At 42.1% G+C, this 26,456-nt stretch overlaps 1 protein-coding gene across 1 annotated transcript in view; it reads right to left on the reverse strand.

Moving 5' to 3' along the window:
- Positions 1–26,456, reverse strand: part of RP1 (RP1 axonemal microtubule associated) — an 859,010-nt gene that overhangs the window by 109,878 nt on the left and 722,676 nt on the right. Inside the window, exons 10-12 of the mRNA XM_085605615.1 lie at positions 2,475–2,548; positions 2,348–2,379; positions 2,055–2,184 (exon numbers count right to left, since the gene is read on the reverse strand). Of these exons, the coding sequence (XP_085461741.1) occupies positions 2,055–2,184; positions 2,348–2,379; positions 2,475–2,548 (236 nt within the window). The remainder of the gene's footprint in view (positions 1–2,054; positions 2,185–2,347; positions 2,380–2,474; positions 2,549–26,456) is intronic.

The following is a 26,456-nucleotide window of genomic DNA, read 5'->3' on the forward strand; positions in this document are numbered from 1 at the left end:
TCTCTGCATGTATCACATGCATCTAAGTATGAGCTTTTACGTGAGGTTTTGCAAAGTAGGTATAATGTTCTTTCTGATTCCATCACTCACACTAACTTTTCTCCTCTCTCTATCCCTTGCTTACTGGCTTCTTCTTCTGCCTCCCAGATATATGCAAAATTGAGAGACGCTACTAGTACTAGCGATAAATCTAAAACAGAATTGGACTGGGAATCAGATGTAGAAGACACTTTCTCTGTCTCACTGTGGCATAGGGTCTGGACTAAGATAAGGAAAACCTCTAGAGCAGCAAATACGACCCAAACGTTATTTTTTATTTACAACAGACTTTTGGTTACCCCTGTCAAATTGCATACAATTGATCCTTCCATTCCCTCCTCTTGCTGGTCTTGCTCAGCGTCAGGGGCGGATCTTAAGCACATGTTATTTAAGTGTCCGAGGATTCATAAATTTTGGTCTGATGTGTGGGCTCAGATCAATAGGATTTTTTCCACTTCTTTCCCTCTTACACTTTCACATATCTTTTTAGGTAGTCTTTCAGACATATGGTCCTCTCTTACCACTAACACGTCCATTATTGATTTACTTTTAGCTGTAGCGTTTCAGCAAATCACTAAATCTTGGAAGGATACCTCGAATGTTTCCTTTCAGGCTTGGTGGTATGGAGTTTGTTATCATCACAGACTCGATAGAGCCTACGTTTACCCCATCACACTTGCTATTAAGCGTGATTTATTATGGCTCCCCGTCACAGATTTCTTAGATGTGTCTGCTCGACTCCTACCCTTACATAGTCCGTGTACAGAAGAAGTTCCCAAACCCCCATGATGACATTCCTAATGGTTTTATGTGCATCTTTTTATCGTTTAAATTATAGCTATTGTGTATATCTTTATTGGAAGAGTTTTTGTACGCCAGATGCACTCTTAATTTTGTGTATAATTTTGTGTGGCAATGATTACATTTCTATTGCAATTGCTTCTGCTATATTTGATGATGCCTTCTACCTTTTTCTTTTCTACCTCTCTCCCTTGTCTTTTCCTGCTCTCTCTTAAATATGACGTTTTACTTTTCTACTTGAGATTAGTCTCAATACTATGCTTTGTTGATAACATGTTGTAAATGAACTTTAATAAAATCTTCTTTAAAACTTAAAAAGGATTGTGCATGTGCCAGGTGACACAGAGTACTGTGTTTTTCAACAACACTCTACAAGGTGACTCATCACTCAGCCCCCCTCAGCCCACTCCCCCTTCAGCCATCAGGAGTTTGGTGGAGGGGCTGAGAGGGCAGACCTGCACACTGCAGAGTTCATGTAAACACAACATTTGTGTTTACGGGAACACTGCTAAATTAAATAATTACAAGTGTGCTTACCTAATTTAGTAGTGGCTCCTTGGGCTCACAGGTGACAAGGCTATGCCCTGGGGCCCCTTCAAAGGAGCCACCCTCAGTCACAGCCCAGTACCTTCCATGATTCAGTGACTCTTCCAGTGCCCTTGCACATTGTTTGGCTACAACATTTTCACCCAATATAACTTATGAATGCCTTTTCTCTCTGGCGCCCTACCCACCTCGGAGGCCTAGCTTACCCGTATGCTTCTTAAGTTTAGTGCTTGATGGTTGATAACTGAAGAGACATTCAGATCATGAGTACGTATCTCAGAAAGACAAACGCAGTTTTTCATCCTTCAGAGGTTGATGACGTGAGCACCATTATGTTGCTAATATTATTATAGCCTTATAGCCCGCGGTAGCGGGCTATACCGGCTATTAAAGGACCGCTGCAGCGTTAAAGGCCCGAGCTGAAGGCGAGGGACTTTAACAAGGCAGCGGGACTTTAATACCCTGTATAGCCCAGCTACGAAGGGCTAGAAGGCTATTAGAACATTCTGAGGGCAGAATGTTCTAACAAATTAAACAAAGGCTTCAGGGAACGCGAGGGGATTAAACACTACAACAAATTATATTTATAACGTACGTTACATTATGTTAAAGTTTTAAGCTGCTTGAACACCCTTTAAGAGTAGTATATGTCATGCTTAACACTTAACCATATTTGTCTTTCTTGTCCCCAAGAGCATCAACGGTGCCATCTGGCATTAGGCGGATGAGCTTCCGGGTCACTTTGCAATAAAACTGAAGTGTGTTGCCTTTTTGGTACTTCCACCTCTCGGCACCCCACTAATTGGAAAACGAAAGGAGAAAACATTATTTGATGCGGAGTCTCAGGAAGAAAAGCTATAAACAAACAGTCTCATTTAACATGTATCATGAGCTCAAGCATCAAAGTAAACATGTTAAACTTTGTATCAATTTTTTTGTTTTACGAAACTTGATTCCTTACAATTTCCTTTCGTTTCAGCTCCAGTTCTTGTCCTGCGTAGAGAAAGGTCAGAAATAGGTTTACACAGTTTGACAGATGTACCGCCTTTAATTTAGCGAGCATGGAACTGTTCACTGCACATACTTACTTGGTGAGAAATTTGAAATATCTGTGTAAAGTTCTCTGACAATTTTGCCATCATCCTCTCCTTGATCCAACCACCTTTTGAAAGAAACGTATTTAGTGAGTTGACTACAACTGGTAATCAAGTTAAAGTTGACAGATAATATGAGAAATATAGAAAAGAGAAGTATATATGCACACACACACACACCCACACTAGAAAGTGTAACAAGTTCCATAAAATCCTAATGTCTTGGATTTCCTAAAGATTCTCTTTTCTAAGCACTGCCTCATAATAGCCCCTGAACTTACTGCAATATGTAACCTGTTATTGACATTAAGGCCCTCATTACGATGTTGGGCGGAAACCGTTGCAGAATCGTAACAGACTGGCCTACAGTTGGCGGGCCCAACCGCATTATTAGGATGCGACCGCACATGGTGCGGTCACAGACTCCCATTTCTCTATGTGAGATTGTGCTACGGCCGTAAACCGTCCATAGCACAACCTCCCATTGAAAAATGGGTGTTTTTGTTGACCCTGACAGTGCATGCCACACGTGCAGGAATTAACCAGGGGGACCACATAGGGACCCCCCAGGTCTCCAACCGGAGGCCGCAGTGGCAAGGGGGCCCTGCTAGGGGAACCCTAAGTCACTTTCTGATAGGCTTTTTATGTCAGAAAGCCCGGCATGAAAAGCCTGTCAGGAACCAACATCATAATCCCCACTGCGTAAAGGCCGTACATAGGGGATTATGAGCGGCCTCCGATTTGCCGACAGGCTCCTTGAAGCCAGTAAGTACTATCAGCTGGTTTTAAATCCAACAGCCTTCATCGGTAATAAGGCTTTCCAACTTACATCATAATCGGGCCCTAGGTGCATTGGATAAACAATCTTGGTGTCTCACAATAACTATCTCCACTCCTCTTTAGCTTCACCGTATTTAATGATAACACAAAAATATCTGGTAAGAATTAGGCACTAGCCTGGATGTATGTTAGTCTGCTGTGATTATTTATGTATGCTCCAATATTGTAGCTGTTCTCTAGCATTCTCACAGGTAGTTCCCCTGAACATGCATTTGCAGAATGACATTCTGCACTTATGATTGAACCTACCAGTGCCCTACTCACTCGTTTACCCACCTCTGTAACAGTAGCAGGTAGGGCAAACCCCATAGCTGACACACCAATTAATGCTCAAAATGTGACACAAAGGATTGATGGCACGCATTTACAACTTCCTCCGGATTGTACTCATTAAGTGTTTGAATCAGTCCCCTCCATTAACTTTCACTAAGAGAGAGAATGGCTTAGACCTTACCCACAAATGTGCTCACTGGATAGGGAAAAATGCTGGTTGGCACAATGATCTAATTAAAGAAATCCTTATTGCCATAAGGGTAGGCTGGGTGCGCTAAGCACCTAAACAATCATATAGGGATTGTGTGGAAATACATTTTAAAAGACCAACTTTGGTCAATAATCTTTTACAATGCTTGAATTATGTGTCAAAATCACTCAGAAGAATTCATGCCCACCCTCTCAGAGATTTCTGTCTGCTGCAGCTCCATTGTTACAAGACTTTGCGCCACCTCACAAAACATTATCCAGACATACCTGCTCCTACTCTAGACTTCAATCTTGAGCTAGCAAATAGATGAACTCCCTTGATTCGATCCAAGATGATGAGTGACTACAATCAAAAAATATTTTTTGCATCTTCAAAATCTCCACAGGTTGATATTCTGCCCAGGACACTAGCTATTTCCCCTAAAATGGCTAATTTTCAATCCTTGTCATCCGAAAAGTATTGTACTACTTATGGTAAATGCTTTAATTTGCTTTCATGGAATCTAGCTGGCATTCACACAAAATGATCATACCCTGAATGGATGGTCTTCTTAAAAAGTTACAATATCATTTGTTGTCAAGAGACATGGGTCACAGAGGGCTTTTACGTTGATGTTTAGCACAGCTACTGCCACCCTGCTACTCCATCTGTACGGGGCAGGCAGAAAGGCGACTTGGCAATCCTTGTCTCTACTAAAAGTGCATGTTCTAGTGTTGTTACAGTAAATAGTACTGCCTGGTTTCAAGTTCTTATTTTTCTTTCTTAGGCACATATGGCTTGTTACTTATTAATTGTTATAATAACACTTTTGACAATCTGTCTACAGAGGTAACAGACATGCTGGAAAATGCCCTGTCTAAGTTTGTTAACCAGTATCAAAAGTGAACACCAATGATATAGGTAGGCTATTTCAACACTGTTATCTGTAAATTCAGAAAAACCCCAGTTTGCAGATTCACAGATGCATATGGGTACGAGACATCACATTTCAAACATTCCACACATGGGAAGGCCCTAAATTGGCTGATTGTAAAGTACAACCTGGTGTTAGCTAGTGACCTAGGCCCTGAAGATGTCACAGGCACCCTTACTTTTACAGACTCCCGTAAGGGAATTATCACAGGTTTTATCTTGATTAGCTTGGATATTAGTATTCTATTTATAAAATTTTGGGTCACTGCAAACTGCATCATACCATAGCCCTGTACATTTGAACCTTGATTCAATAGTAAGGCCAGATTTTGAATATGTGCAGAAGGGATAGTTGGCTTATAATTAAAACAGTGATGTGAGAATCAAGTGGGATTAAATTATCCCAGCCCCCCAGTTTCTGAAAGATCTTGTTACCAACAAATTAGTCTCCATCATTACCTGCCTGACACCGGAAGTCGACTCTAGCCTCATAGGATATAGCTATAAATTGATTAGCCAAGAGATTTTGAGCATGCTTGCCATTAAATCTGGCAAAATGGATACACCATTACAGAGATTATATGATTGAGCATGTTCTCCAGCTCATAGACAACTTTTAGAGGCACTTAAACAGACCCCACACAACCTCATTAGGATCCGACAAGCACGTTTAACTTATAAAACAGTCTTAGAGACCCGTAAAGATGAGATTAAAATGCAGCATGGGAGGATCTCGAAGCAGCATCTTTAAAAAGAGATACAAAGTGATTCTGGGATAGTATAAATCACCCCAAACTGTCTGATAACTCCACCTCTTAAATCGAGAATTACATCCCAGCTGAAAGATGGTTGGCATATTTTGTTGATGTTTTAAACCCAGGTAGCACTGAGGGTAATCTAGATGAAAAAATTGAAACCCTAAATTTAAACTCTGTTGCGCCCTTTAACCTTAGTAGTTCTGCTGAAGTTGATGAAGTAGCCCATGCAATTAAGATATATTCTTCAGGGAAAGCACCAGGCCCTGATGGTATGCCAATCGATATTTTTAAGTCAGACATCAGACTTTGGGCTCCAATTATTACCAATGGCCTGCATGCAGTATTTCAAGGCGCATCAATAGCTTCATTGAGGGAGGCAGTCATAGTCCCCATTTTTTAAAAAGGGGATAGAAGTAGCCCTAATTGTTACCAACCAATCTCCTTCCTTGACTCAACCACTAAAATGTTGGGACACATTTTACATGCAAGACTGGAGGATTGGGCCAACAGAAACTCTGTTTTATCAGAGGTCCAATGCCGCTTTCAGCCGATTATCAGTACAGCCGTACAATCCCTTAATCTCTACTTAATAATAAGAATGTATGTCAAGGCCCGGAGGAGTTTACTACATATGTATTTTATGGAACTCTTGTTTGCCTTTGACAACGTAAATTGCTCCAAACTATGGGTTATGTTAGAAACCATGAACCATGGGAATAGAAGAGATTCTCATTATCCTATTGAAGAAATGACATACAGATACTGAAGTCAGAATTAGATATGGCCCAAATAGAGAATGTACTTCCCCATTTATCTCCGAGAATGGTGTACCCCAAAGCTGTATCCCATCCCATTTTAGTTTTTATTGTACATTACCGGTCTGGAATCCTTTCTTGTTCAATATGATGTCGACATGCCCCAAACCGGGCAGCATCCAATGCCAACCTTGCTATATGCCAACGATGCAGTATATTTTAGACAGCATAGCAAACGCTCTCCAGATTTTATTAGATTTATGATTTTCATGAGTAAACTTGATTTAAAGGTACATTTTAGCAAATCTTTAATGATGATCAGTGGACCAAGAAATAAGACATCTAAATCACATTTTATTACAGGGTGGAGGTCAGTAGGGTCACTACATTAAATTTGCCTGGGAATTATGTTTGCCACTTCATTGCAAGAGATCATTTGATGAATACCAGATCGCAGCAATTTGCATGGGAGACCGAGGTGATTTTTTGCATTTCCAACAAGCTTGGACACAGACACCTGAGGGGGATTCTACAGTTGTTCAGTAGTAATTGCATTACAGTAGGTCTACACGGGGCGGGTATATGGGAACACATTAATTTTGGTGCTCTCCAAACAGCACAAAATGTTTTCTTATGTAGACTCCTTTTGGTACCAACAAGTACTGCTACCCACATTTGTCACAGTGAATTAGGGATAAATTATAAATCAGATACCATAATATTAGTCCTCTTTATTACTATGGATTAAAATTTGGTTCTCATTGGAGGCAATATTTTCAAGACTAGTATTAAAAGATTAGTATTAAAAGAATAATTCAACTAAGATCCCTTGACTCACTAATATGACATTGTCTATGTCAGAGTGTGGTATCCCAGAATATTTCTCTAATCCTGAGTTGATTGATAAAAATAGCAAATTAAGGATCAGAAGTTGGTTCTTAAGCCAGTGTTGAAAGGAGAGGGCAAAACAATCTCAATACATGTTGAGTGTAACCTTGTATATTTACCTCATAATTTCCCCTAGTATAGAACCCTACACGACTACTTTAAGTCATTCACAACATAATTTTTATTTGACTCTCTCTCACCTTAGCACTTTGCACTTTTTGGTAACCTTCTCCTATCAGGGAGGCTGGTTGGCAAGCCTGCCAAAATGTCTCTGCGACACGGCATCTCAGTAAAGTACTACTCATTTTACAATATTTTGCACTTTATATAGAACTTTATGGAAACGATTTTTAGTCCCAATTCTGCAGGCATCCACTCTTTGATGTTTTGTTTTCAGCAAGGCCTGATATATTTACAACATCTTGAGACGTAAGAAATAAGATGTGAAATATTACATTTTATACACAGTGTTTTAGCAGGAAGGCAAAGGTGTGGCTTTGTGCCATTAATATTTGCATGTCTATTTTATTTATCTGGATATTACTGGATTTGGTATGTGATGTCACCTGATTTAAAATATTTAGTCTGGCTATTAGTATTGGATGAGTTGTTTTTGTATGTATAAGCTGACTGTATTCTGATCTGAAGTTTTATGCTCTTAATGGAACTTTTATCATATTTTTCCAAATAAAGTTGACTGACTGAATGAATTTATTTATTGCAATATTAAATGTTGCAGTTTATCAATCATGACCTTCTTGTCCCCCTTCCTTTTTACAACACTTACTTCATAGAGCATGTTTCGGCACTGTTTGTTTTTATTGCCGCCAGTACCGCTGACCACAAGCCCCAGAGGGCATCCTGGCTGGCGTGCCATTATCACCGCCATCAACGAGCGCCAGGAGGCACATAAAAACATCCACGGGACGCCCACTGTGCGGGAGCCCATTTCTGAACTGTTTGTTTTGCTTGCCACCAGTACCGCTGACCACAAGCCCAAGAGGGCATCGAGGCTGGCATGCCACCATCAACGAGCGCCAGGAGGCGCATAAAAACATCCATGGGACTCCTGCTGCGCGGGATGCACGCAGATCATGCCCGGGCAAAGTCCGAGCCGACGGCGGGCCCGTCCACGCACATCGTAGCCCGGAGGAGGCTGGGCCTCCCCTTTAACATCGGAGGCACGGGACATTTGATCTTGGTTTCTACCACCCCCAGGTACTGTGTCGGCCCCACGTCTTTTTATTTCATTTTTCTTTTTACTAATCGTGTCAGCTGTGTTGTTTACTTTTGATCTTATAATGAGTAAACGTAAGGGAGTGGCGGGAACCCTGGACGCTTTTATTGTTAGGGCCGATTCAATGCTCAGCCACGAGACTGAACTGACTGAGAGGCGACTGTCTTCAGGACCCTTATCCCTGCAGAGGCGCTCTTCCCTGGGTTCTACTATTTCGGTTGATGCCCTCCAAATTTGTTCGTCCCCCATCACACAAGGACAACCGCAGTCCTATCCCGTACCCAACCCGGAAATATCTCCTATGGACACTGAAGTCAGCCCAAGTGTAGTCACAAGGACACGGACACAGATTATTAAATCCCATTGTGAGGTCAAGTCGAAAGAACCACCCGTGAAGCAAAGGAAGGGTACGGGTTCTCAAAAACCCAAACAACAGAAATGGACTTGGCATCTTAACCCTGAGGCGATACAAACCTGCACCATCAGCATGCAGACCGATGCTGCTTCTCCTGCACCTATATGTAGCGCTTTCAGGGATGTTGCTCTGGACCCCTGCTGGGGAGTCTGCTTTAGATTCAGTTTTTGTACAGCTCAAAGAACTAATAGATACATTAAAAACTGATGGGATAGGCCTTTTAGAAGCCCCTAATTTTAGTCATAAGGTGGCTCATGAACAATTGTGTCTCAGATTAGATGTTCGCCACAAAACAGTTGCAGAACCAGTAGAGAAACTTCTGGTTAGGGTAGTTAGAAACAGCTATGGTGCTCGTCTTATTACCTTCCCTAGTAAATCCTCATTCCCTGTAGCAGATACCGGAAAGGTAGATGTCCCCACTCAGGCGGGTTATATCCAAATTACAGAAAATATACCCGCAGATAAAAACTGTAGTGCTGTAAACAATAGAGTTGCCTTAACTGGGCCCAGAGTAAATCACTTGTCGCTTCCATCATGTACCACACCTAGGGATATGGAGGATGTGACACTCAATCTACTGCCTGAGGTTACCCCTTATAAAATAATATTGTCGAATGTACCACATCTCTCCCATCAGGCAAATGAAACTTGGGAGGCATTGAGAAATAAATCTCTTTGCTGGATTGGCTCTAAAACAGGCTTAACCGAAGCACTGTTTTGTGAGTTCAAGATGGTAAGAAGAGTAGACTTGGTTGGGATAAGGGAGAAACTGCACGCCGGTGACTGCATAGTCCTCATATTTAGAATGCCGAGACTGGTAAGTGAAGTCTTATGCAGACTCGGGAGTGACTATGTGACCAACCATGGAATAAATGTACTGCCACTTGGATATTTCTATCCTCCAACAAATCAATTTCCTTATACCTCACAGCCGAGACTTACTAACCCCAACCACCAACACGGATTTACCCTACCCACCCACAATAGATCTGAAACACTTAAAACCCTAGAAGATATAGATTGACTCATCTCCACACACAGTTATGTAGATTGTAGACGGGAAACTGTTAATCATCCATCTGGCCTGGAACTGACAATTAGTGATCCCAATGAATTCAAACATTGTGTCGTAAGAGCAAGTGATGACTCATATGTTGGTCCCTGTAATGGTTGCATGGGGGCCCAGGATGATGATCAACTCCAAGGTGCCGTAGCTACTGATATCATTTTGCACCGTCTTAACGAGATGGGTGCAGATTCGATAAACTTAAACACCCCCATCAAATCCATGCCAAAAATCTTGTTCATTACCCTATTGTTCTTAACAGCGAACCTGTTCATAAAAAGAGTATTAAACTGGCTGAAAACAGTTCTAGTACAACCAAAATTCTATCTTGGAATGTGGAGGGCTTGATTACCAAACTTACCAACCCTGCCTGGCTTAACTTCATATCTTTCTATGACATTCTATGCATTCAAGAAGCCTGTGTTGATAGTCCACAGCATATTAACGGGTTTAAAACATTTTTTACACAGGCCTTATCGTCCAGGAGTGGGAGAAAAAAGAGTGGTTCGTGCACCTATATTTCTTATTGATTAAATGCATTAAATTAGACCTTTTGATATCTAACATTTATTACCAGGTTATAAAAATGAACATTGATGCCTCACATAGCACCATACATCCTAATAAACTTTTCCAATAACATTCCTGCACCACAAACAGAGGTAGTCCTGATGCAATTACAGAAGCACCTGGATAAAATACAAAAGTCACTAAATTTGGGGAAGTGACTTCAATATTGGCCCTTGTGTCCATGTTGAAGGTGGTAATTGTGGCTTAACATCCGATGACGAAGTAGACATCTCTCATTTTCCACACTCCTCCCTTGGGGATTATTTAAACCAGATTAAATACACTATGGACCTGGATTTTGCAAACGATGTATGCTCACCACCTTTACCGTTTAATAGTACTTTTAACGGTCATGGGTTTTCTTCAATTATAGATCACATTTTAATTTTGAACAGATATGCAGACAGAATACAGAACTTCGAAATTCATACTGTTGCATTTAGTGATCACTGTCCCATTAGTGTTACCATTGATCTACCGGCTAATGTGTTATCAGGGGGACACATGGCCATGCCTGAACATGATATAGCCATAAATAGAACCAACGGCTATACCATTAAATGGAAGGGGATAGACTCACTAAAGCTAACTAAATCAATATTAAGTTGTTGTAAAAAAGATTTTGCTGTCTGCCTTGATGAGACTGCTGCGGACCCTGATATTCTTAATTCTTTTTGAAATATCACACAGGCCATACAAAATAACCTGTTATCAGATTCAAATATACGCTACATTGCTAAGACAGGTTGGTTTGATTCCAACTGTAGTCAATCTCATGGTGCCCTAAAAGCTGCCCTATGTAAGTCCCAGAGAGACCAGGAAGCCATAAGAAGGGCGAGAGCAGCGTATAAAACGTCACTTAAAGAACGTAAAGAGGAGATAAGAACAGAACTGTGTCAGTCAGTCAAGAAAAGCTTCAGAGTTAAAAGACACAAAAAGCTTCTGGCAGGCTGTGAATGCCCTGTTCTTGGCCCCCAAAAATATCCCCAACATTGAAATTAAGATCGGGGAGGATCAATGGGTAACCCATTTTTCCAGGTTATATTGCGACAACGCAGATCTAATTCAGTGTAAGGAGCCTAGTACTGGACACACGAGTGATCTCCCAATTTAAATTGATTTTAATGTGGACGAGGTGATTTTTGCCATAAATGAGAGCGTGGGGGGATAAGCCCCTGGACCTGATAGCGCCCCGGTGGACTTATATAAATTTTGTCCTCAGCTATGGGGCCCATTAATTACTATGGTCTTAAAAGCATGTTGCACAAGGGTTTCACCTCTACCTGGACAGAGTCCACACTTGTCCCTATTTTTAAAAAAGGCGACCGCAATGATCCGGCCTGTTATAGTCCTATTTCACTTCTGGATTCCGTTGTGAAAGTGGCTGGGCATGTCGTCCTGAACAGACTACAGATGTGGGCTCAGGACAGGGGTGTTCTTTCAGAGCTACAGTATGGATTCTGTCAAGGGCTTGGTACCATAGAGCAGGGCTTAAATGTAAGCCTCTTCTGGGGTAAATATACAAAGGCCAAACAGGGGAGTCTTTTCCTGTGCTTCATCGACTTAAGTTCGGCCTTTGATTTTGTTAACCATATGAAATTTTGGAGTATTTTAGAGTCCATGGGGGGGGGAAAGTGCTGCTGATTAACTTTTTAAATCAGTCCTAACTAGATGCCCAGACAAGTGTCCGTTATGGGTTAGCAGGTGATCAAAGCCACAATTTCCCTGTTAGGAAGGAGGTAAGGCAGGGCTGTGTGCTAGCCCTCCTCCTCTTCACCTGTCGAGGGAAGGTCAGGAATTACCCAGCATCGGTAGTCAGCTAATTGGAGCCTTGTTATACGCAGATGATGCTGTTCTCCAGTCTCGTACCCCAATAGATTTGCAGACAACTATCTTGAGTTTTGTGTCTTTTATGTCTAGGCTAGACCTTAAGGTAAACATCACCAAAACCTTTGTTATGAAATGTAGTAAACCAAACGTTAAGTGTCGCGATATCTTCATAAATGATAGAAAACTCGAATTTGTTAATTATTTCTCCTATCTGGGCAATGTGTTTGAAAAACGGGGCTCTTGAAGCATAGCCATCAACACCAGAAAATTATTGTTTACAAAAGCTATAGGAGCCCTAATAAATTCCTCTAGGAAATTAGGCAAGCGCCCTATTGATGATCTGTTGACCATCTACAAAGACAAATGCATTCCTGTAGCTATGCACGGAGCAGGCATCTGGGGGTTTTGCAAACAGCGCCCCTACAGCTGGTTGAGAATAGGTTCTTAAAACATCTTTTAGCAGTCTCGAACAGCACAGCCGCTTATATTTGCAATGCTGAGCTGGGTCTACCATATTTATCCGACCTAATTAAACTCCAGCCAGTCTTACTCTGGCACAAGGTTTGGACTAGTACTGCAACTAGGCTTAACCGGGACGTGATTAACGATTGCCAGAACCTGCAATGGGCACTTTGCATCATATAGCTTGCATTTGTTAAAAACTTAATGAACGATCTAAGCTATCCTGAGTATTATGCCAACCCTAATAGTCTGTCCCGTGTTACCAGGAAGGAACTAAAATTATTATACCTAGACCACCTGGAGACGATAAGACTGTCCACCAATGTCATGAAATCATCTGTCAGAGATCACCAACTACTCCTGACACAACCGGGGCCACAACCTTGTGGAAATGTGCCTTTTAATGAGCACACCGGTGCAGGGGTCACCCTTCTCTGTCCACGGGTCCTTAGACCAACAAAATAGAGATTGGCACTGAAGCTGTAATCCAAATAACAAATTTATTAATCACTCATGAGTGGGACTACATCCATACAGCACTGCCTGAGGTAGTACATTGAAGTCACAGAACACAGGCCTTATATACAGCTTTTTCTGCACTGGTAAGCATGTGGATACAAATAGAAGGTACAGGCCTACACAGGAATAGTTACCGACAAACATGGGCAGATGGGAAATCACTTAGTGAGCAAAGTGGGAGGGGGAGCAGGAGTGCTTATGGCAGCAGTGAGAGATTGACAGTTGAGTCTGAGACCAGGTGTTCTGGCAGCTACATACTCTTAGCATGCATATTGCTTTTAGCTGAGTCAGGAAGTCAACTAAAATAGACAGCACAGGCAGGGAAAAAGACGAGCAGCAGAGGATGGGAGAATTACAAAGCCAATAAAATGGATGCCACAACCAAGATGGCTTCAGCTTATGCTAACAGAAATGATTCCAGATTTCCACAACCTTATTTATTCATGACACCAGGTAATTATGATAGGATGCTGTTGACGCGCCTACGTTTAGGCAACTTTCATAACAGGGTTACATTCCCTAAGATAAATGACTGGTCATGTATCTTATGCCCATGTCCATGAGACGATACATCGGCTCAGTCTACAATCCACATTATCTTTTTTTGTAAGTTTTATACTCTTATCAGGAAAAGATGGATCCCGCCCATTTTAAAATGGCAAGACCTGAGACAATGTCGACATGCTTTTATTAAGTTACAATTTCTCGATAAAGAGATGTTATTGATCATATAGCCACATTTCTGAAAGTGGTGGTTAGATCCAGAATGAGCATGCAGGGTAATGCATTATCTTAATTGCATATGAATTAATTGTATGGTTTGATTGTCCTTGTATCTTGTTATAAGTCTCAATCGGGGACCTAAACTACAATTTAATGGGATCCTCCCTGGACGAGACGTGCTTTTGCAGAACGCAATCTGGAATATCCCACTGCAAGGAAAATCTCATGCGTGCAAACAAACCAAGATAGGACATACGCCTGTGGAGGACTTGGAACATCTTAATCTGAGGGCATTAAATGGTAGACCACTGAAAGACAACCCTCCCGTGACGACATATAGCTCCACAAAAACAAGCTCGATTCTGGACTATATGTTCGTCTCCATAGGCCTCTTTCAACAAATTGCATCGTTCCAGTTGGGTAACAAAGGCGATAGTGATCATCGGCCTCAAGAAATAGAATTGAGAGCAGTCACTCCAACACTCGGACATTGCCGGGAGCCTCAAGGATTAATTGCCACCATCAACCTAAGAAGAATAAAATTCAAGATAGCCGCAGGAAGCGAGGTGCTTGAAATCGCAAAACAACATTTCGCTGCGAGGGTCGGAGATGGTGAAGTGGAGAAATGGAGAAACTTCCTATCAGCGATGGAGGCACATGTGACTAAGACCAAACCATCAAACCTGCAAAGATTCAGCGGCACGAAACCCATATCATATAGCGCTAAGCAAGAAATTAAGCTTGCAAAAAAAAGGATTCAACAACTACTGAGACATCTTCGACACAAGCCCAGCGATGAAACACAATTACAAGCATTACGGAAACAAAGGACAATCCTCAAAAATCTAAAAAGGGACGCAAACAGAGCCATGGAGGAGGATCTATGGGTCAAACTACATGCTGATGTCAAACATAACAATAGCACCAGATTTTGGAGTACCATAAACCAATTCATTCACCACAATCATGACGGCGTTTCCTCAAACATAACAGAGGAAGTCTGGGTGAAATACCTCAGGTCTCACTTTCAACAAGGCACTGAACACATTGAGCAGTGCCAAGCCTATCAAAATGAACCCGACTATCAAACGACACTCAAGGCCTGGGCAGAAATCAATCTCGCTGACTCTGGGAAATCAGGGCCAGACCCACCAACTGATGCCCAACAAACGGTTCAAATTGATGCCATCAAAAGGCAGATAGGAAAGGGGAGAAGAGACGGTGCTCCTGGCCCAAACGGAATTCCACCAGTACCTTACAAACAGGAGGCAACTTTCTGGGCAGAAGCACTGGGTCCACTCTTCAGAGAAATCAAAACGTTGAACATCTTGCCCAGTTCATGGAGAGGCTCAATTATTTCCCCAATCCATAAATCTAGTGACAAGTCGGAACCACAAAATTACCAATTAGTGGCTCTATTAGATAACGAAGCAAAATTCTTTGCAGGCTTGTTATTGGAGGACCTTCAGGCATGGGTGAAAGAAAAATCCGTAATTCCTCTACAACAGACCAGCTTCATAAAATGAGTTGGGACAATAACTCGTAATCAAAGGGGAGGGAAAGAGAAGCTATGGTCCATCCGGCTTCCAATGGATAGTTATAAATCAAGGGGGGGAGAGAATGGACCACTTGTCCTGTATTACCAGGGTCTTTTCAGTGGTATCCGTCATAAAAAGACCCTCATACATATACACAGGTCGATGGCGGTATATTTTCATTCTCCGCCTTTTGTGTATTGTTTCACCGTCATCATTGGGTCATTTTCTTTGTAAAATGCTGACCTCCGCCTGGAGGAAGATCCGCTGGTATTAACAGTAGTGGTCAGAAATGGATGTGAAAATGTGCTCGTGAAATTGTGGAAAAATATTATTTAAAATCCCTTTGTCACTTTTAACCTCAATAATTTATTAGGGAGGCAGTGAATGGGAAATTAAAAAGGGTGTCGTGCGTTCCTTAGAATGAGTTACTTATCTTACGCACTTTCTTGGGTCAACATGTTTCAGCCCTCTGTACATTCTTGGGGCTTTAACATATTAAGCAAGGCTATGCTTATGGACAATGCCGAGGCAACACGGACGTCTCTATACCTTTGCTTTATCGACTACAAGGCCGCTTTTTATCATGTTAATCGCATCAGACTTTGGTCCAAATTACATCGTTGGGGGCTTCCTCAGCCCCTACTTAACCTGATCATAAATCTGCATACGGACACGTGGCTACAGGTGAAGCTGGGTAATGGAACCTTCCTGTCAAGACACATTCCCATGGAAAAAGGCCAGAAACAGGGCTGTGTCTTAGCACCCACCCTCTTTAATCTGTACGTAGCCGATTTAGTCCTGCTGCTAATCAGCTGAAATTCACACGCCCCAAAATTAGGAGACACTGCACTACCCTGCCTCCTTTATACAGACGACATAGTCCTGATCAGCAAAACAAAAGTAGGGCTACAACATCTCTTAAATACAACGCAGGACTTCTCCCAAGCAAATGATTTATAGATCAACCTGGACAAAACAAGAACAATGATAATCGGGGAAAAAAAGCGACAAATTGCAGCCTGGTTTTGGGGAGAGACCAGAATAGAAGACACAACAGAATATAAATATCTCGGCGTGAAGCTGGATACTGGCGGTCATTTTTTGGCACAGAACAACAGCATAAGGCATAAAGGTTTAATAATAACAATCTCCCTAAAAACATTAAACTCTAAATTATCTGGCCCATCGATCCTGCCACTCCCTGAGGTGGTTCGTGCTAAACTCTTACCAACAATCACCTATGGTAGCGAGGTACAGAAAGTCAGGGATGCGAAAACACTCGATGCCACAGTAACAACTGCATACAGGGTCATTTTTGGGTTGCAGAAATACACTTCACATGCGCAAATTAGACTTAAGTTTGGCGTCTTGAAACAATCAATTGCCAGACAAGGGGCCTTCATCACTGCATGGGATAAAGTGTGAAAAACTCCCCGGGGAACGCTAAACGAACAGCTGTGGAAAGAGCTACAAACGCACACTACATTACCAGCTGCAAAATATCTTCACAGCAGTATACACAAATTAGGGCTAAACCTACTCTGGGAAACATCGACAACCACCCTAACACTTAAAAAAATAGTGTGGAAGATGGTGAAACTACTCTCATGGCTGGAGGACAAGGCCGCACTTTCAAAGAGAGCCCATGGATGGATGACTTTAAATACATACACGAAGCCGGGCGCCCAAGCTTATTTTAACCTGGGATATGATAAAAATATAAAAATTGCATTTATGAAATATAGATTTGGCCTGCTCCCCTGCGTACAGCATCTCCCACCATGGCTACGCAATAAAGCAGGCTCTGTGTGCCGATTATGTGGAACAGCTCGGGAAGACATGCTGCACTTACTATGCTCCTGTAAAGAACTCCTCAAAGAACGAAAGAAATTGTTAAAACAACTGTTTAATCGACGAGGGATTCAAACAAGGAGGAAAGCCCTGCTGGCATGCTTTGCACCTAGCGAGCCACAATTGAATTGCAGAGCAGTAACATTTTTGAGACTGTGTGGAAGCAAAATGCCAGAAATGGAGACATCAAGAACCTCCTCAGAAATAACATAAGCTAATGTGCAAGCCAGACCTGAAGACATTTTTAACATATAATTAAGCAGATAAAACTGACAAATTACTATGCTGCTATAGCTGTTCAAAATTAGCAAGCTCTTTTAGTATGGTTTTAAGACATAAGTATCATGAATTAATACGTTTTATGTATGTATATGACAGACTTTTTAATTGAATATATTTTTCTTTTGTACTGCAACGATTTTAATTAACTATGCAAATAAAATTTACTTACTTACTTACTTGTTATGTCTTTTAAATTGTAATTAACATGTTTTTATTGAATTGTTATATTTATATTTACGTACTGTCGTAATTTTCTTTTCTTTTTAATGTATTGTGCGTTTAACATCTTCAAATCAAATAAAGCGTAATTTGATTTTGACTTTGACATAGAGACTGTTCACACTTTCTACCAGGTACCCTGCTGGCTATTCAATTACTTAAAACATACCAATTCCGAACTGTTTCCCATACAAAAGAATCCCTGGTCAGAAACTCAAACTGTTTTTGACGTTCTCTTTCACAGGTGAGTCTCAGAACTATAAATAAAAAAATGGATACACGGTCATTGTCTGGACCCAGGATCGCATATGAGGTAAAAGGGAGCATGGGGCGGAAGGGTCTTTGACTTTAGGACAGTTCTGCTTGAAAATCACACTCAGATTATTACCTGAGCATTAGTTGATGCATGCATGCACCAGGCTATTTTGCCATACCTGTGCCTTAAGGGGACTCTTACAGGACGTAGTGGGAGTGTAATGGGAGCACAATAGCAGTCTATTGAAGCAGAATACCATTCCCTTCCCTTTCCTTTCATTCTCCTTCACTGTTTACCTCTGGTGGCATTTGGGTGTGAGTGCTCGTTGAGTGTTTTCCTGGACCATCATAACTATACGTTATCGGCATACGCCAGCATTTGGTTGCTGATCCCTTATTACCCCTTCATTATTTTGGATGCCCAGCAAATCATGGGAAGAACAGACTACTGATGTACATAATGGTTAAATATTGCTATTGAATACTATAGATGTAGGGAAGCACCAAGGAGAGCTCACATAATGTGGTGCATGACCACTGTTGATGAAAGGCTCATGCAACAAGCCATCATGTATGGTGAAACAGAATGATTCTGTCCATAGCTAGCATCTGAGACTAATATCCCCAAAGCCTCGACAACTGTGAAAGTGAGAAGCCCATTTTAGCAGTGAATTTGGAATCTTCTGCCTTTTTGGAACATGAAGTGCTTGGCAATACTACTAGTAAGATTTAAAATAATTGCAGTTAAATATCCAGCAATAGGATTGTGGCACATCTCAAATGCACTGTCTGTTTGTCAGTATAGTGATGGCGGCAAGTGCATTGTTTATTTTCTGTTAGTAAAACGTCTGTGTTAGCGCATTCTAAAGGATGTCAAGTGCATTGTAGTAGCTCATCAGTTGTCAAACACTTTTCTTTAGAAAGCTGTCTACATGTATGTTGATTCATGCTGTATCATTAGAATTTTATCCAGAAGTGCTGAAAAAGAGGACATTGACCATCTGTTAGACCTGGCCCTTTCTGCAGGGTTATCCCCAAACTTTTTGCCTTTTGCCGCCTATTTTTCTGATGTTCTTTTTGTTGGCTTTAAAACTATGGGCACTTTACCACTGCTAAACAGTGCTAACGTGCATGAGCTCTCCCCTCTAAACATGGTATCATTCGTTTACACCTGTTTGTCATATTTGATTTAGTTATAAGTCCATTGTAAAGTGGTATACCATATACCCAAGGCCTATAAATTAAATGCTACTACTGGGCCTTCAGCACTGATTGTGCCACCCAAAGAAGTAGCCTTTCAAACCAGTCTCAGGCCTGACACCGCAGGGCCTGTGTGTGCAGTTTGTGCTACTTCAATTTGGCATTTACAATGACTTGCCAAGCCTCAAACTCCCATTTTATTACAGATAGGTCAGCCCTCAAGTAGGCCATAGGTAGCCCTATGGGCAGGGTGCTCTGTAGTAAAAGGTAGAACATGTGCCTTTATGTGTTGCATGTCTTGGTAGTGACAAACAGTCTATTTCGTTTTTTTACTGCTGGGAGGCCTACTCCTCTCATAGACTAGCATTGGGAATTCCCTCATCTACTTTTAAGTAGTAATTCCTGAACAGAAAGGCATGGTGTTGCCATATTTGGTATGTTTAGAATGGTAGTAATAAATCCTACTTACTGGTGAAGTTGGATTTTACTTTATTATTTTACAAATGCCACTTTTAGAAAGTGAAATAACAAAAGAAAGCGCCAGTGCTGCAAAACCTTCAAGAACTATTTTTTAGTGCATTGAACAAAACAAATGCTACCACAACCACTTTTTCCGTTGGATTTAATCCGCAATTATTTAAGAAAGATCACATACAAAACATATCAAAACCACAATTTACATATAAATCAGAACATTTTGTCTTTTTTTTCCCTTTTACCAAATACAACAACCAACCCTTTCCTTTTAGAAAGTGGGCATTTCTCTGTGCTTATAACTCTTTGTGCTTTGCAGCCTGATTCCAATACACGTCTGGGCTGGATGACAGCACACTTTGTGCATTCTTTCTAGACAGCCACAATACAGGAATCGCTGGGTGGGACGGGGGATAAATCTGGATTTATCTGTGTACTGATAGTCTTCCTGGGTAGGGAGAGGTGGTTCACACTTACATTTGTATAGGTTGGGTCCTGCTCTCAAACAAAGGGCTAATTTACCATCTACTGATCGTTTGGAGCCAGGGCTGGGCTGAAAGGCATTGTTGTACATTTCTGAGAGTTCCTTTGAAGTCACCCCCTACATCAAAGGCATTTTTGAGTATTAGTATTGGGGCTCATGCCCAATATCTTTAGACACTGCGTGGGACTTGTAACCAGACGCTGCTGCCACTACATGTGCACATTGCCAGAAGACTGCTGTGCTGCCAGAAAGAACCACCATTTCCGCTCACTACTTTGCTGTGTTGGCCTGGTGAAGTGCTGTGATGCAGGAGGGACTGCCACTTTGCAACCTGCCTCTATGTGCTGACCTTCCTCCTGCCACCTTCATCTGCACCCACTAAGAGATGTTCTCCAAGGGCTTGTTGACTTGCCCCCTATTTTGCAATCTCAGGGCCATCAGGGATTGCACTTAAGCACCTCTTCTGTGGGACTCTGTCTCTTATGATTCTGCCAGCAGCATGATGATTAAGGTGCTGTGATTGAATGCTCCTTGCTTTACATTTCACAACCAGAGCGTGGTGAACACTTCACTTCCCTAGACAGCGTGTATTGGGCGCTCTGTGTTGCCCGAGTGCTAGCTTCCTTCAGAGCTCCCTGTGCATGAAGGTCAGCTCCAGCACCCGACCGCCATCCTTGACTTTGCAGTACGAGGGAAACCCTGTGGACGTGGCCCTGCCTGGTCCTCTTAGTGGCAGGAGTAATGTCAGTGCTGAGGGAAGACTGCGGATGAGGCCCCTCCTTGAGCCGGTGCTCTGCAACCAGAGGCGGGGCAGGTACAAGGATCGTCACTGAGGTGTCACACCTGGAGCAGCACCATGTGCGATCAGCCAGGGAAGGCTGGAATCCCAAGACGTGGGCCCGGTTTCCGAGGCCCATCTTCCAGCGTTTTCCCCCAAATCACTGTGCGACAGTGCCCCCCTCATTAGTGAAGATCCTCGAGGTCAGGTCCGTCCCCACGTGGAGCACTGTGAGTGAGTCGGCCCCTGAGGAGTCGTGCATACGTCTTGTGCTTTCACACAGGCGACTCCATTTCTTGGCTTGACAAACTTGTGGGCATTTTTTATTTGCTACCTTGTGGGGTGGACCATCTGTGGAAGACCCCGAAATAGGCATGGGACCACATCCAGAAACTCAACAACCTTTGGTGCTGTCTATCGTGGAAGCTCATAGAAGTTACCGTAGCCAGTCTAGTAGGAACGCAGGTGCTTCTGTGCCCTATGGTTACATATTGTGATTTGTGTGCTTATCTCTAAATAAACCTACATTACTTGCACTAATGGTATGATGCATGCAGTTTTGGCCTTTTGGGATTCATAATATAGAGAGATATTTTTTATAAATCTGTGTGGAGTCTCTTTTGTGGTGTATTCATTGTGTTGCTGTGTGAGTGTATTGCACAAGCGCCTATACATTGCCTCTAATGACAAACCTGCCAGGTTTCCGCCAACCTACCAGAGGGTGAGCACAGTTTATCTTGGTGTGTATCTGACTTGCCCTGACTAGAGTGGTGGGATCTGCCTGGCTTAGGTGCATACCCTAGCCAACCAGAAACCCGATTTCTAACGTAGTCCATCACCTAAAACTTGAGTAACATAAAAAGGACTTAGAAATGGTATTGCCCAGTGTAAGAAACATATTTTTTGTCATGATACCCCCTATTTTTCCTGTCTGATTTTGGTTGGCTGAGGGCTCTATGTGATATGTCACTGTTAAACTGTTTTCCTTTGAAACATGTACTGTGCATTGGTGACACCTAACAGTTTTTTTTAACTATCCTGCAAGGCCATGGTTATTGATGCAAAAAATGCACCAATGGTGTGGAAGTTAAATGCCATACATGGGCTGCAGTGCATAATTACACAACCCACATGAATGGCAAAAAAATGGCTTCAGTGAGCACCATTGAGCTCTATTAGAACGTCAGTTTAAACACATAGCAAGGAAACTATAAAAAAAATGTGTTGTATATTAGCTAAGTCACTCCTAAAGCATGCATTTTAAGTCTATAGCACTGGGTGCTTAACATATAGAAATGCAGCATGCTGCAGATTGGGATAGCATGCTCTCACAGCAAACAATTACTCAAACGCTGTTTTCACTGTGTAGGCAAATCTGTGTTTTCCACGAACAGGCTTAGCTATAAATTTAAGTCAAATTCAGTGGTGAAAATACATTTTTCATAACTTTATTGGAAATGTAACTTTAAGAATGCATACTTTGCATACTTTGTTCTGCATGTAAGTAAACAAGTTTACAATTCCTTTACTTCTCAGGACTGCTCCAAAAGCCCACCACAGATCCTTTCCTCGCTGTGAATGACCCTGCATATGAAGAACAATGGTTTGTCCTCTAGAGGCAGAAGGCAGGAATGTTGCCCTCAAGTGGTCACTTAATAGGGCGTAACCATCTGAGAGGAAGGGAGAAGAGTTGACATGCTTCACAGTTCTTCTGAGTTTGGAAATGCCAAAAGGTGCTGCCAGCAACTGCGAAGTTTCTTTCCTAGGCCCTCCCGAACTATCTTGCTCCAAACACCAGCAGAAAGGAAAACCAGTTTTGACCCTTACACAGGAGAGAATACCTCTTCTCCAGACAGGAGTGGCTAAAGGAAGGGACAGAGAACCTTCAGGTGGAGAATAGTAGGATGCATCTTGGTTTAGGACTGATGGGAAGGGTTACAGTAAACTAGGAAGAAAGTGCTTCAAACAGAGGTGCAGAATTTGTGAGAAAATAGATCTAGGTGGATGGAATCCTACAATCACAATCTAATGCACAGCATAGGACTGGCACCTCACCACTTTCTCCTTAGAACACCCCTGGGCCTGAGAAGGAAACATCTTGATCAAAGAAGACTGATTAACAGTTGGAAAAAGACAACTCAAAGCTCCTGCTCCTGACTCTTGCTAAACCTTCAGGACTATACACAGCATCAAAGTTTGATCTACTGTTTGCCTGTTCCAGACACACATGAAGCAGAAGAACTTGACTCCAAAAAGGCCCAGCTGATCACACTGGACTGAACTTGCTTGGTAGAGACCTTGCGCTTAAAGGCATGACCTGAAAACCTAGGGGCGGTAGGAGTTCCATTGAGGAACGTTCTCATCAACTGTTGAAAAGACAGACTGACATTTTTCCCAACTCCTCATGACCGGGACGTAGTGCCGAGATTTCCCCATGAGGACACACTCTCAGCGGGCACGATAACCTGGTTTGTTCTGGGGAGGGTTTTTTGATGCACTGAAATCTGATGCAGTGTGACCTTGTTGTAAAGATATCCAGTATCACGGAGCCCAGCCTTGCCCCAATTGTGGATTCTGAAAACCAAATAAGTGAAACCTTGGACTGGGGAGAGAGTTTAAATCTATTGCAATAGTTAATCCACCTCAGTAGCTGCAAAATCTAACCTTGTCTTGCTCAGATCTTTCGGTGCCAAAACTAGCATGATGAGGACGTCTTCATCTCTGCAGTTCCCTCGCTGGATTTGGTTTAGCACTTTGCCACACTGGAAAGGTTCGAGGTCCAAAAGTAGACAAAGTTCAAAGGTAAAAACTTTAATTGGTATGATCTGTGTCAACCGATGCTGAGACCTGGACTAAACTATCAGGGGGAGCTTGCTCCCTGCAGAGACAAGGTAATTCAAGAGGAGAGGTTTATCACACTCAAACGTTTACTTGAAATATTGGAAGGAGAAGCACACTGAAGAACCTGAGAACTGGAGCAGGTTGTAATGGACTGGGATTGAAATATTGGATATGGACTGGGTAATGCCTCCAAACACAAAACTAGAAAGACAATTCAAGTACTGTACAACCAACAGTGGGAAGGGAATAAGAAAGTAACAAGCAGAAGAACAGTAGACAAGCTATCATAGAGGATAGTTTTTAGACGTTATGGAAAGTGTAATATCTGTAATGGGAATGATTGAATCATAAATCAAGGAGCAGTTGACCTTACAGAGTTGTGGAAGGCACTCAGCAGATCGTATGGAAGAAGAGTGCTGAATGAGTCTCTGTGCAAGAGTCACCAACCATCGTAACTAATTAGGACCCCCTATAAAAACTGTTAAGTTTTCAACATAAACAAAAGAGTGATCAAATTAAACACAGCAAGAAATAAATACAGAAATATAGCTTAGGGAAAACCAGGCCAGATTCTTAAGAAACAGGACTCTATGAGAAATATGCAAAACAAGGAATCTGTACACAAATACAGGACTGTAAATATGAAGGCTACACAGGGAACACAGAACAAGAAATCTTCATATAAAATGATAGGACTTGAAGTATGCAGAATGAACTAGGAAGACTAGAACAAAAGCAGACAGTCTGCATGCATACAAGGAGTGGACTGGAAGTATGCAGACTAAACTAGAAACAATGGCATAAAACGGTGACAGAGGGGCTGTGACAACAAGGAACTGAAACCGAGAAGCTAAAGTAGAAGAATAGGAAATGGGAAAACAAGTAATTAGAAAAACTAAAAGCAAGCCTGAAACCTGAGCAGCAAGATAGAAATTGGCTGAGTGTAGAAGAACAGGAAAGACTGTTGGGAGAATGCTGCACCCATATGTCAGAAGGCCAACACTGCTGGAAACTCATGGGCTGAGAACATTTTAAAGAGAGAGATCCAGGCATGAGTAATTAACCAGGTGTTGGGATCAAGGACACACCACTGGAAGTAAGACTACACTAGCACTTGTAGAGGAAAAGACTGGGCAAGTCAGCAGGCACAACAAGGGAAATCAGGAGCACAAAGTGGATGGACCTGAGAGCGAGAAAAGTCGAGAAACCAAGTATTAGTGGATCAACATTATCCATAGGAGCCAAGAACAACAATGCTGAACAAAACCCCAGCTACGGAACATGATGTAGGCAAAGTTTGGTCACCGAAGGAACTACATGGACCATGATGCAGCAGGTTGTGTAGAGTAAAATCTGATGGCTGCAATGCAGAACCCTGGCAGTGTCTGTAAAAGTGGCCCCCAGATGCCCAAAAGCAAGGCAGAGCAAATCCTAAGTACCGCAGCTATTTTTTTCAGCAGTTGCAATTCAATTTTAACAACTGAAAATTAGAAATCAATGTACAGATTGAGAGGCAACATTTATTTTTGATTTTTAATTGGCAAAAAGTATTTTTAAATACTTTTGGCTTTTTTAATTTTATATAATATTTTTGCTCCTTGCATTTTGTGCCACATTGATTTGATCTGTCAGCCAAGGTTGGCTTAATGTTGTTGGAAATGAACACCTTGTGCAAGGGAAGATCAATGAAACTGGGTGAGGCCGAAGAGGATAACCATGAGAAAGCATTCAGGCATGGGAAGGGGCACTCTCAGCACAGAGCACCTCAGAGGAGAATAAGTAGGTTGAAGGAAGGGGCATCAGTGAAGAAGGGTGACCTGCTGCAAGTAGTTCATTGCCTGTTTTGTCCAGAGTTGGGGGAGATGTCCTCTTGTAACTTGTCCCCATCAAGGCTGGAAGCGTGCAGTTGGGCCTCTGACACCAAGAAGCCTGAGACAGACATGACGTTTGAGTTGGTTACTTTTGGCCTACATGAGACATTATCTAGCTACTGAGTTAAAACTTAGCCTGGGCTTTGGAGGAGAAAAGGGCAGCAGTTGCCATTGAAGAGTTGAGGCTGGCAGATGAAAAGAAGGCAGCTGCTAACCTGGCCACTGAAGAGCAACTCTTGCACTGGAAGAGAGAAAGATTGCCATGCAGGAGCAGAAGGCCAAGCAGGCTCATGAAAGGAGCCAGTGAAAGATGGACTTGAGGTTCAGGAGGGCATCAGAGTTCAGCGAGGATGGTGGTAGTGATAATGAGCTACCCAAGAGGAGTTATTGACATCTTAGTTTTCCTTAATAGGTTGAGCATAGCTTTATGATCAGAAATAATATATATGTGGTTTTCTACTAATGAGATTACTCTAAAGACGCAAAAGAACGATAAGGAGTTGGTGCAGCTTTTTGAGGCATATATCTGCCCAGGGGAGAGATGTTATCTTGAACCAAGAAGAGTCAGAGATGTATCAGTACACCCACACTAAGGTAGCCCCCATTTAGCAAATTTGGTTTCACCCCCAAAAACAATTGCAAATTAAGAATACCCCAAAAGAATTTCAGCTCTCAAGGAAAAAAAATGTGGATGCACCATTGAAATAAATTGATGGCTGAGTGA

The sequence above is a fragment of the Triturus cristatus genome, chromosome 5_1 (assembly GCF_964204655.1).
Source record: "Triturus cristatus chromosome 5_1, aTriCri1.1, whole genome shotgun sequence".
Lineage (NCBI taxonomy): Eukaryota > Metazoa > Chordata > Amphibia > Caudata > Salamandridae > Triturus > Triturus cristatus.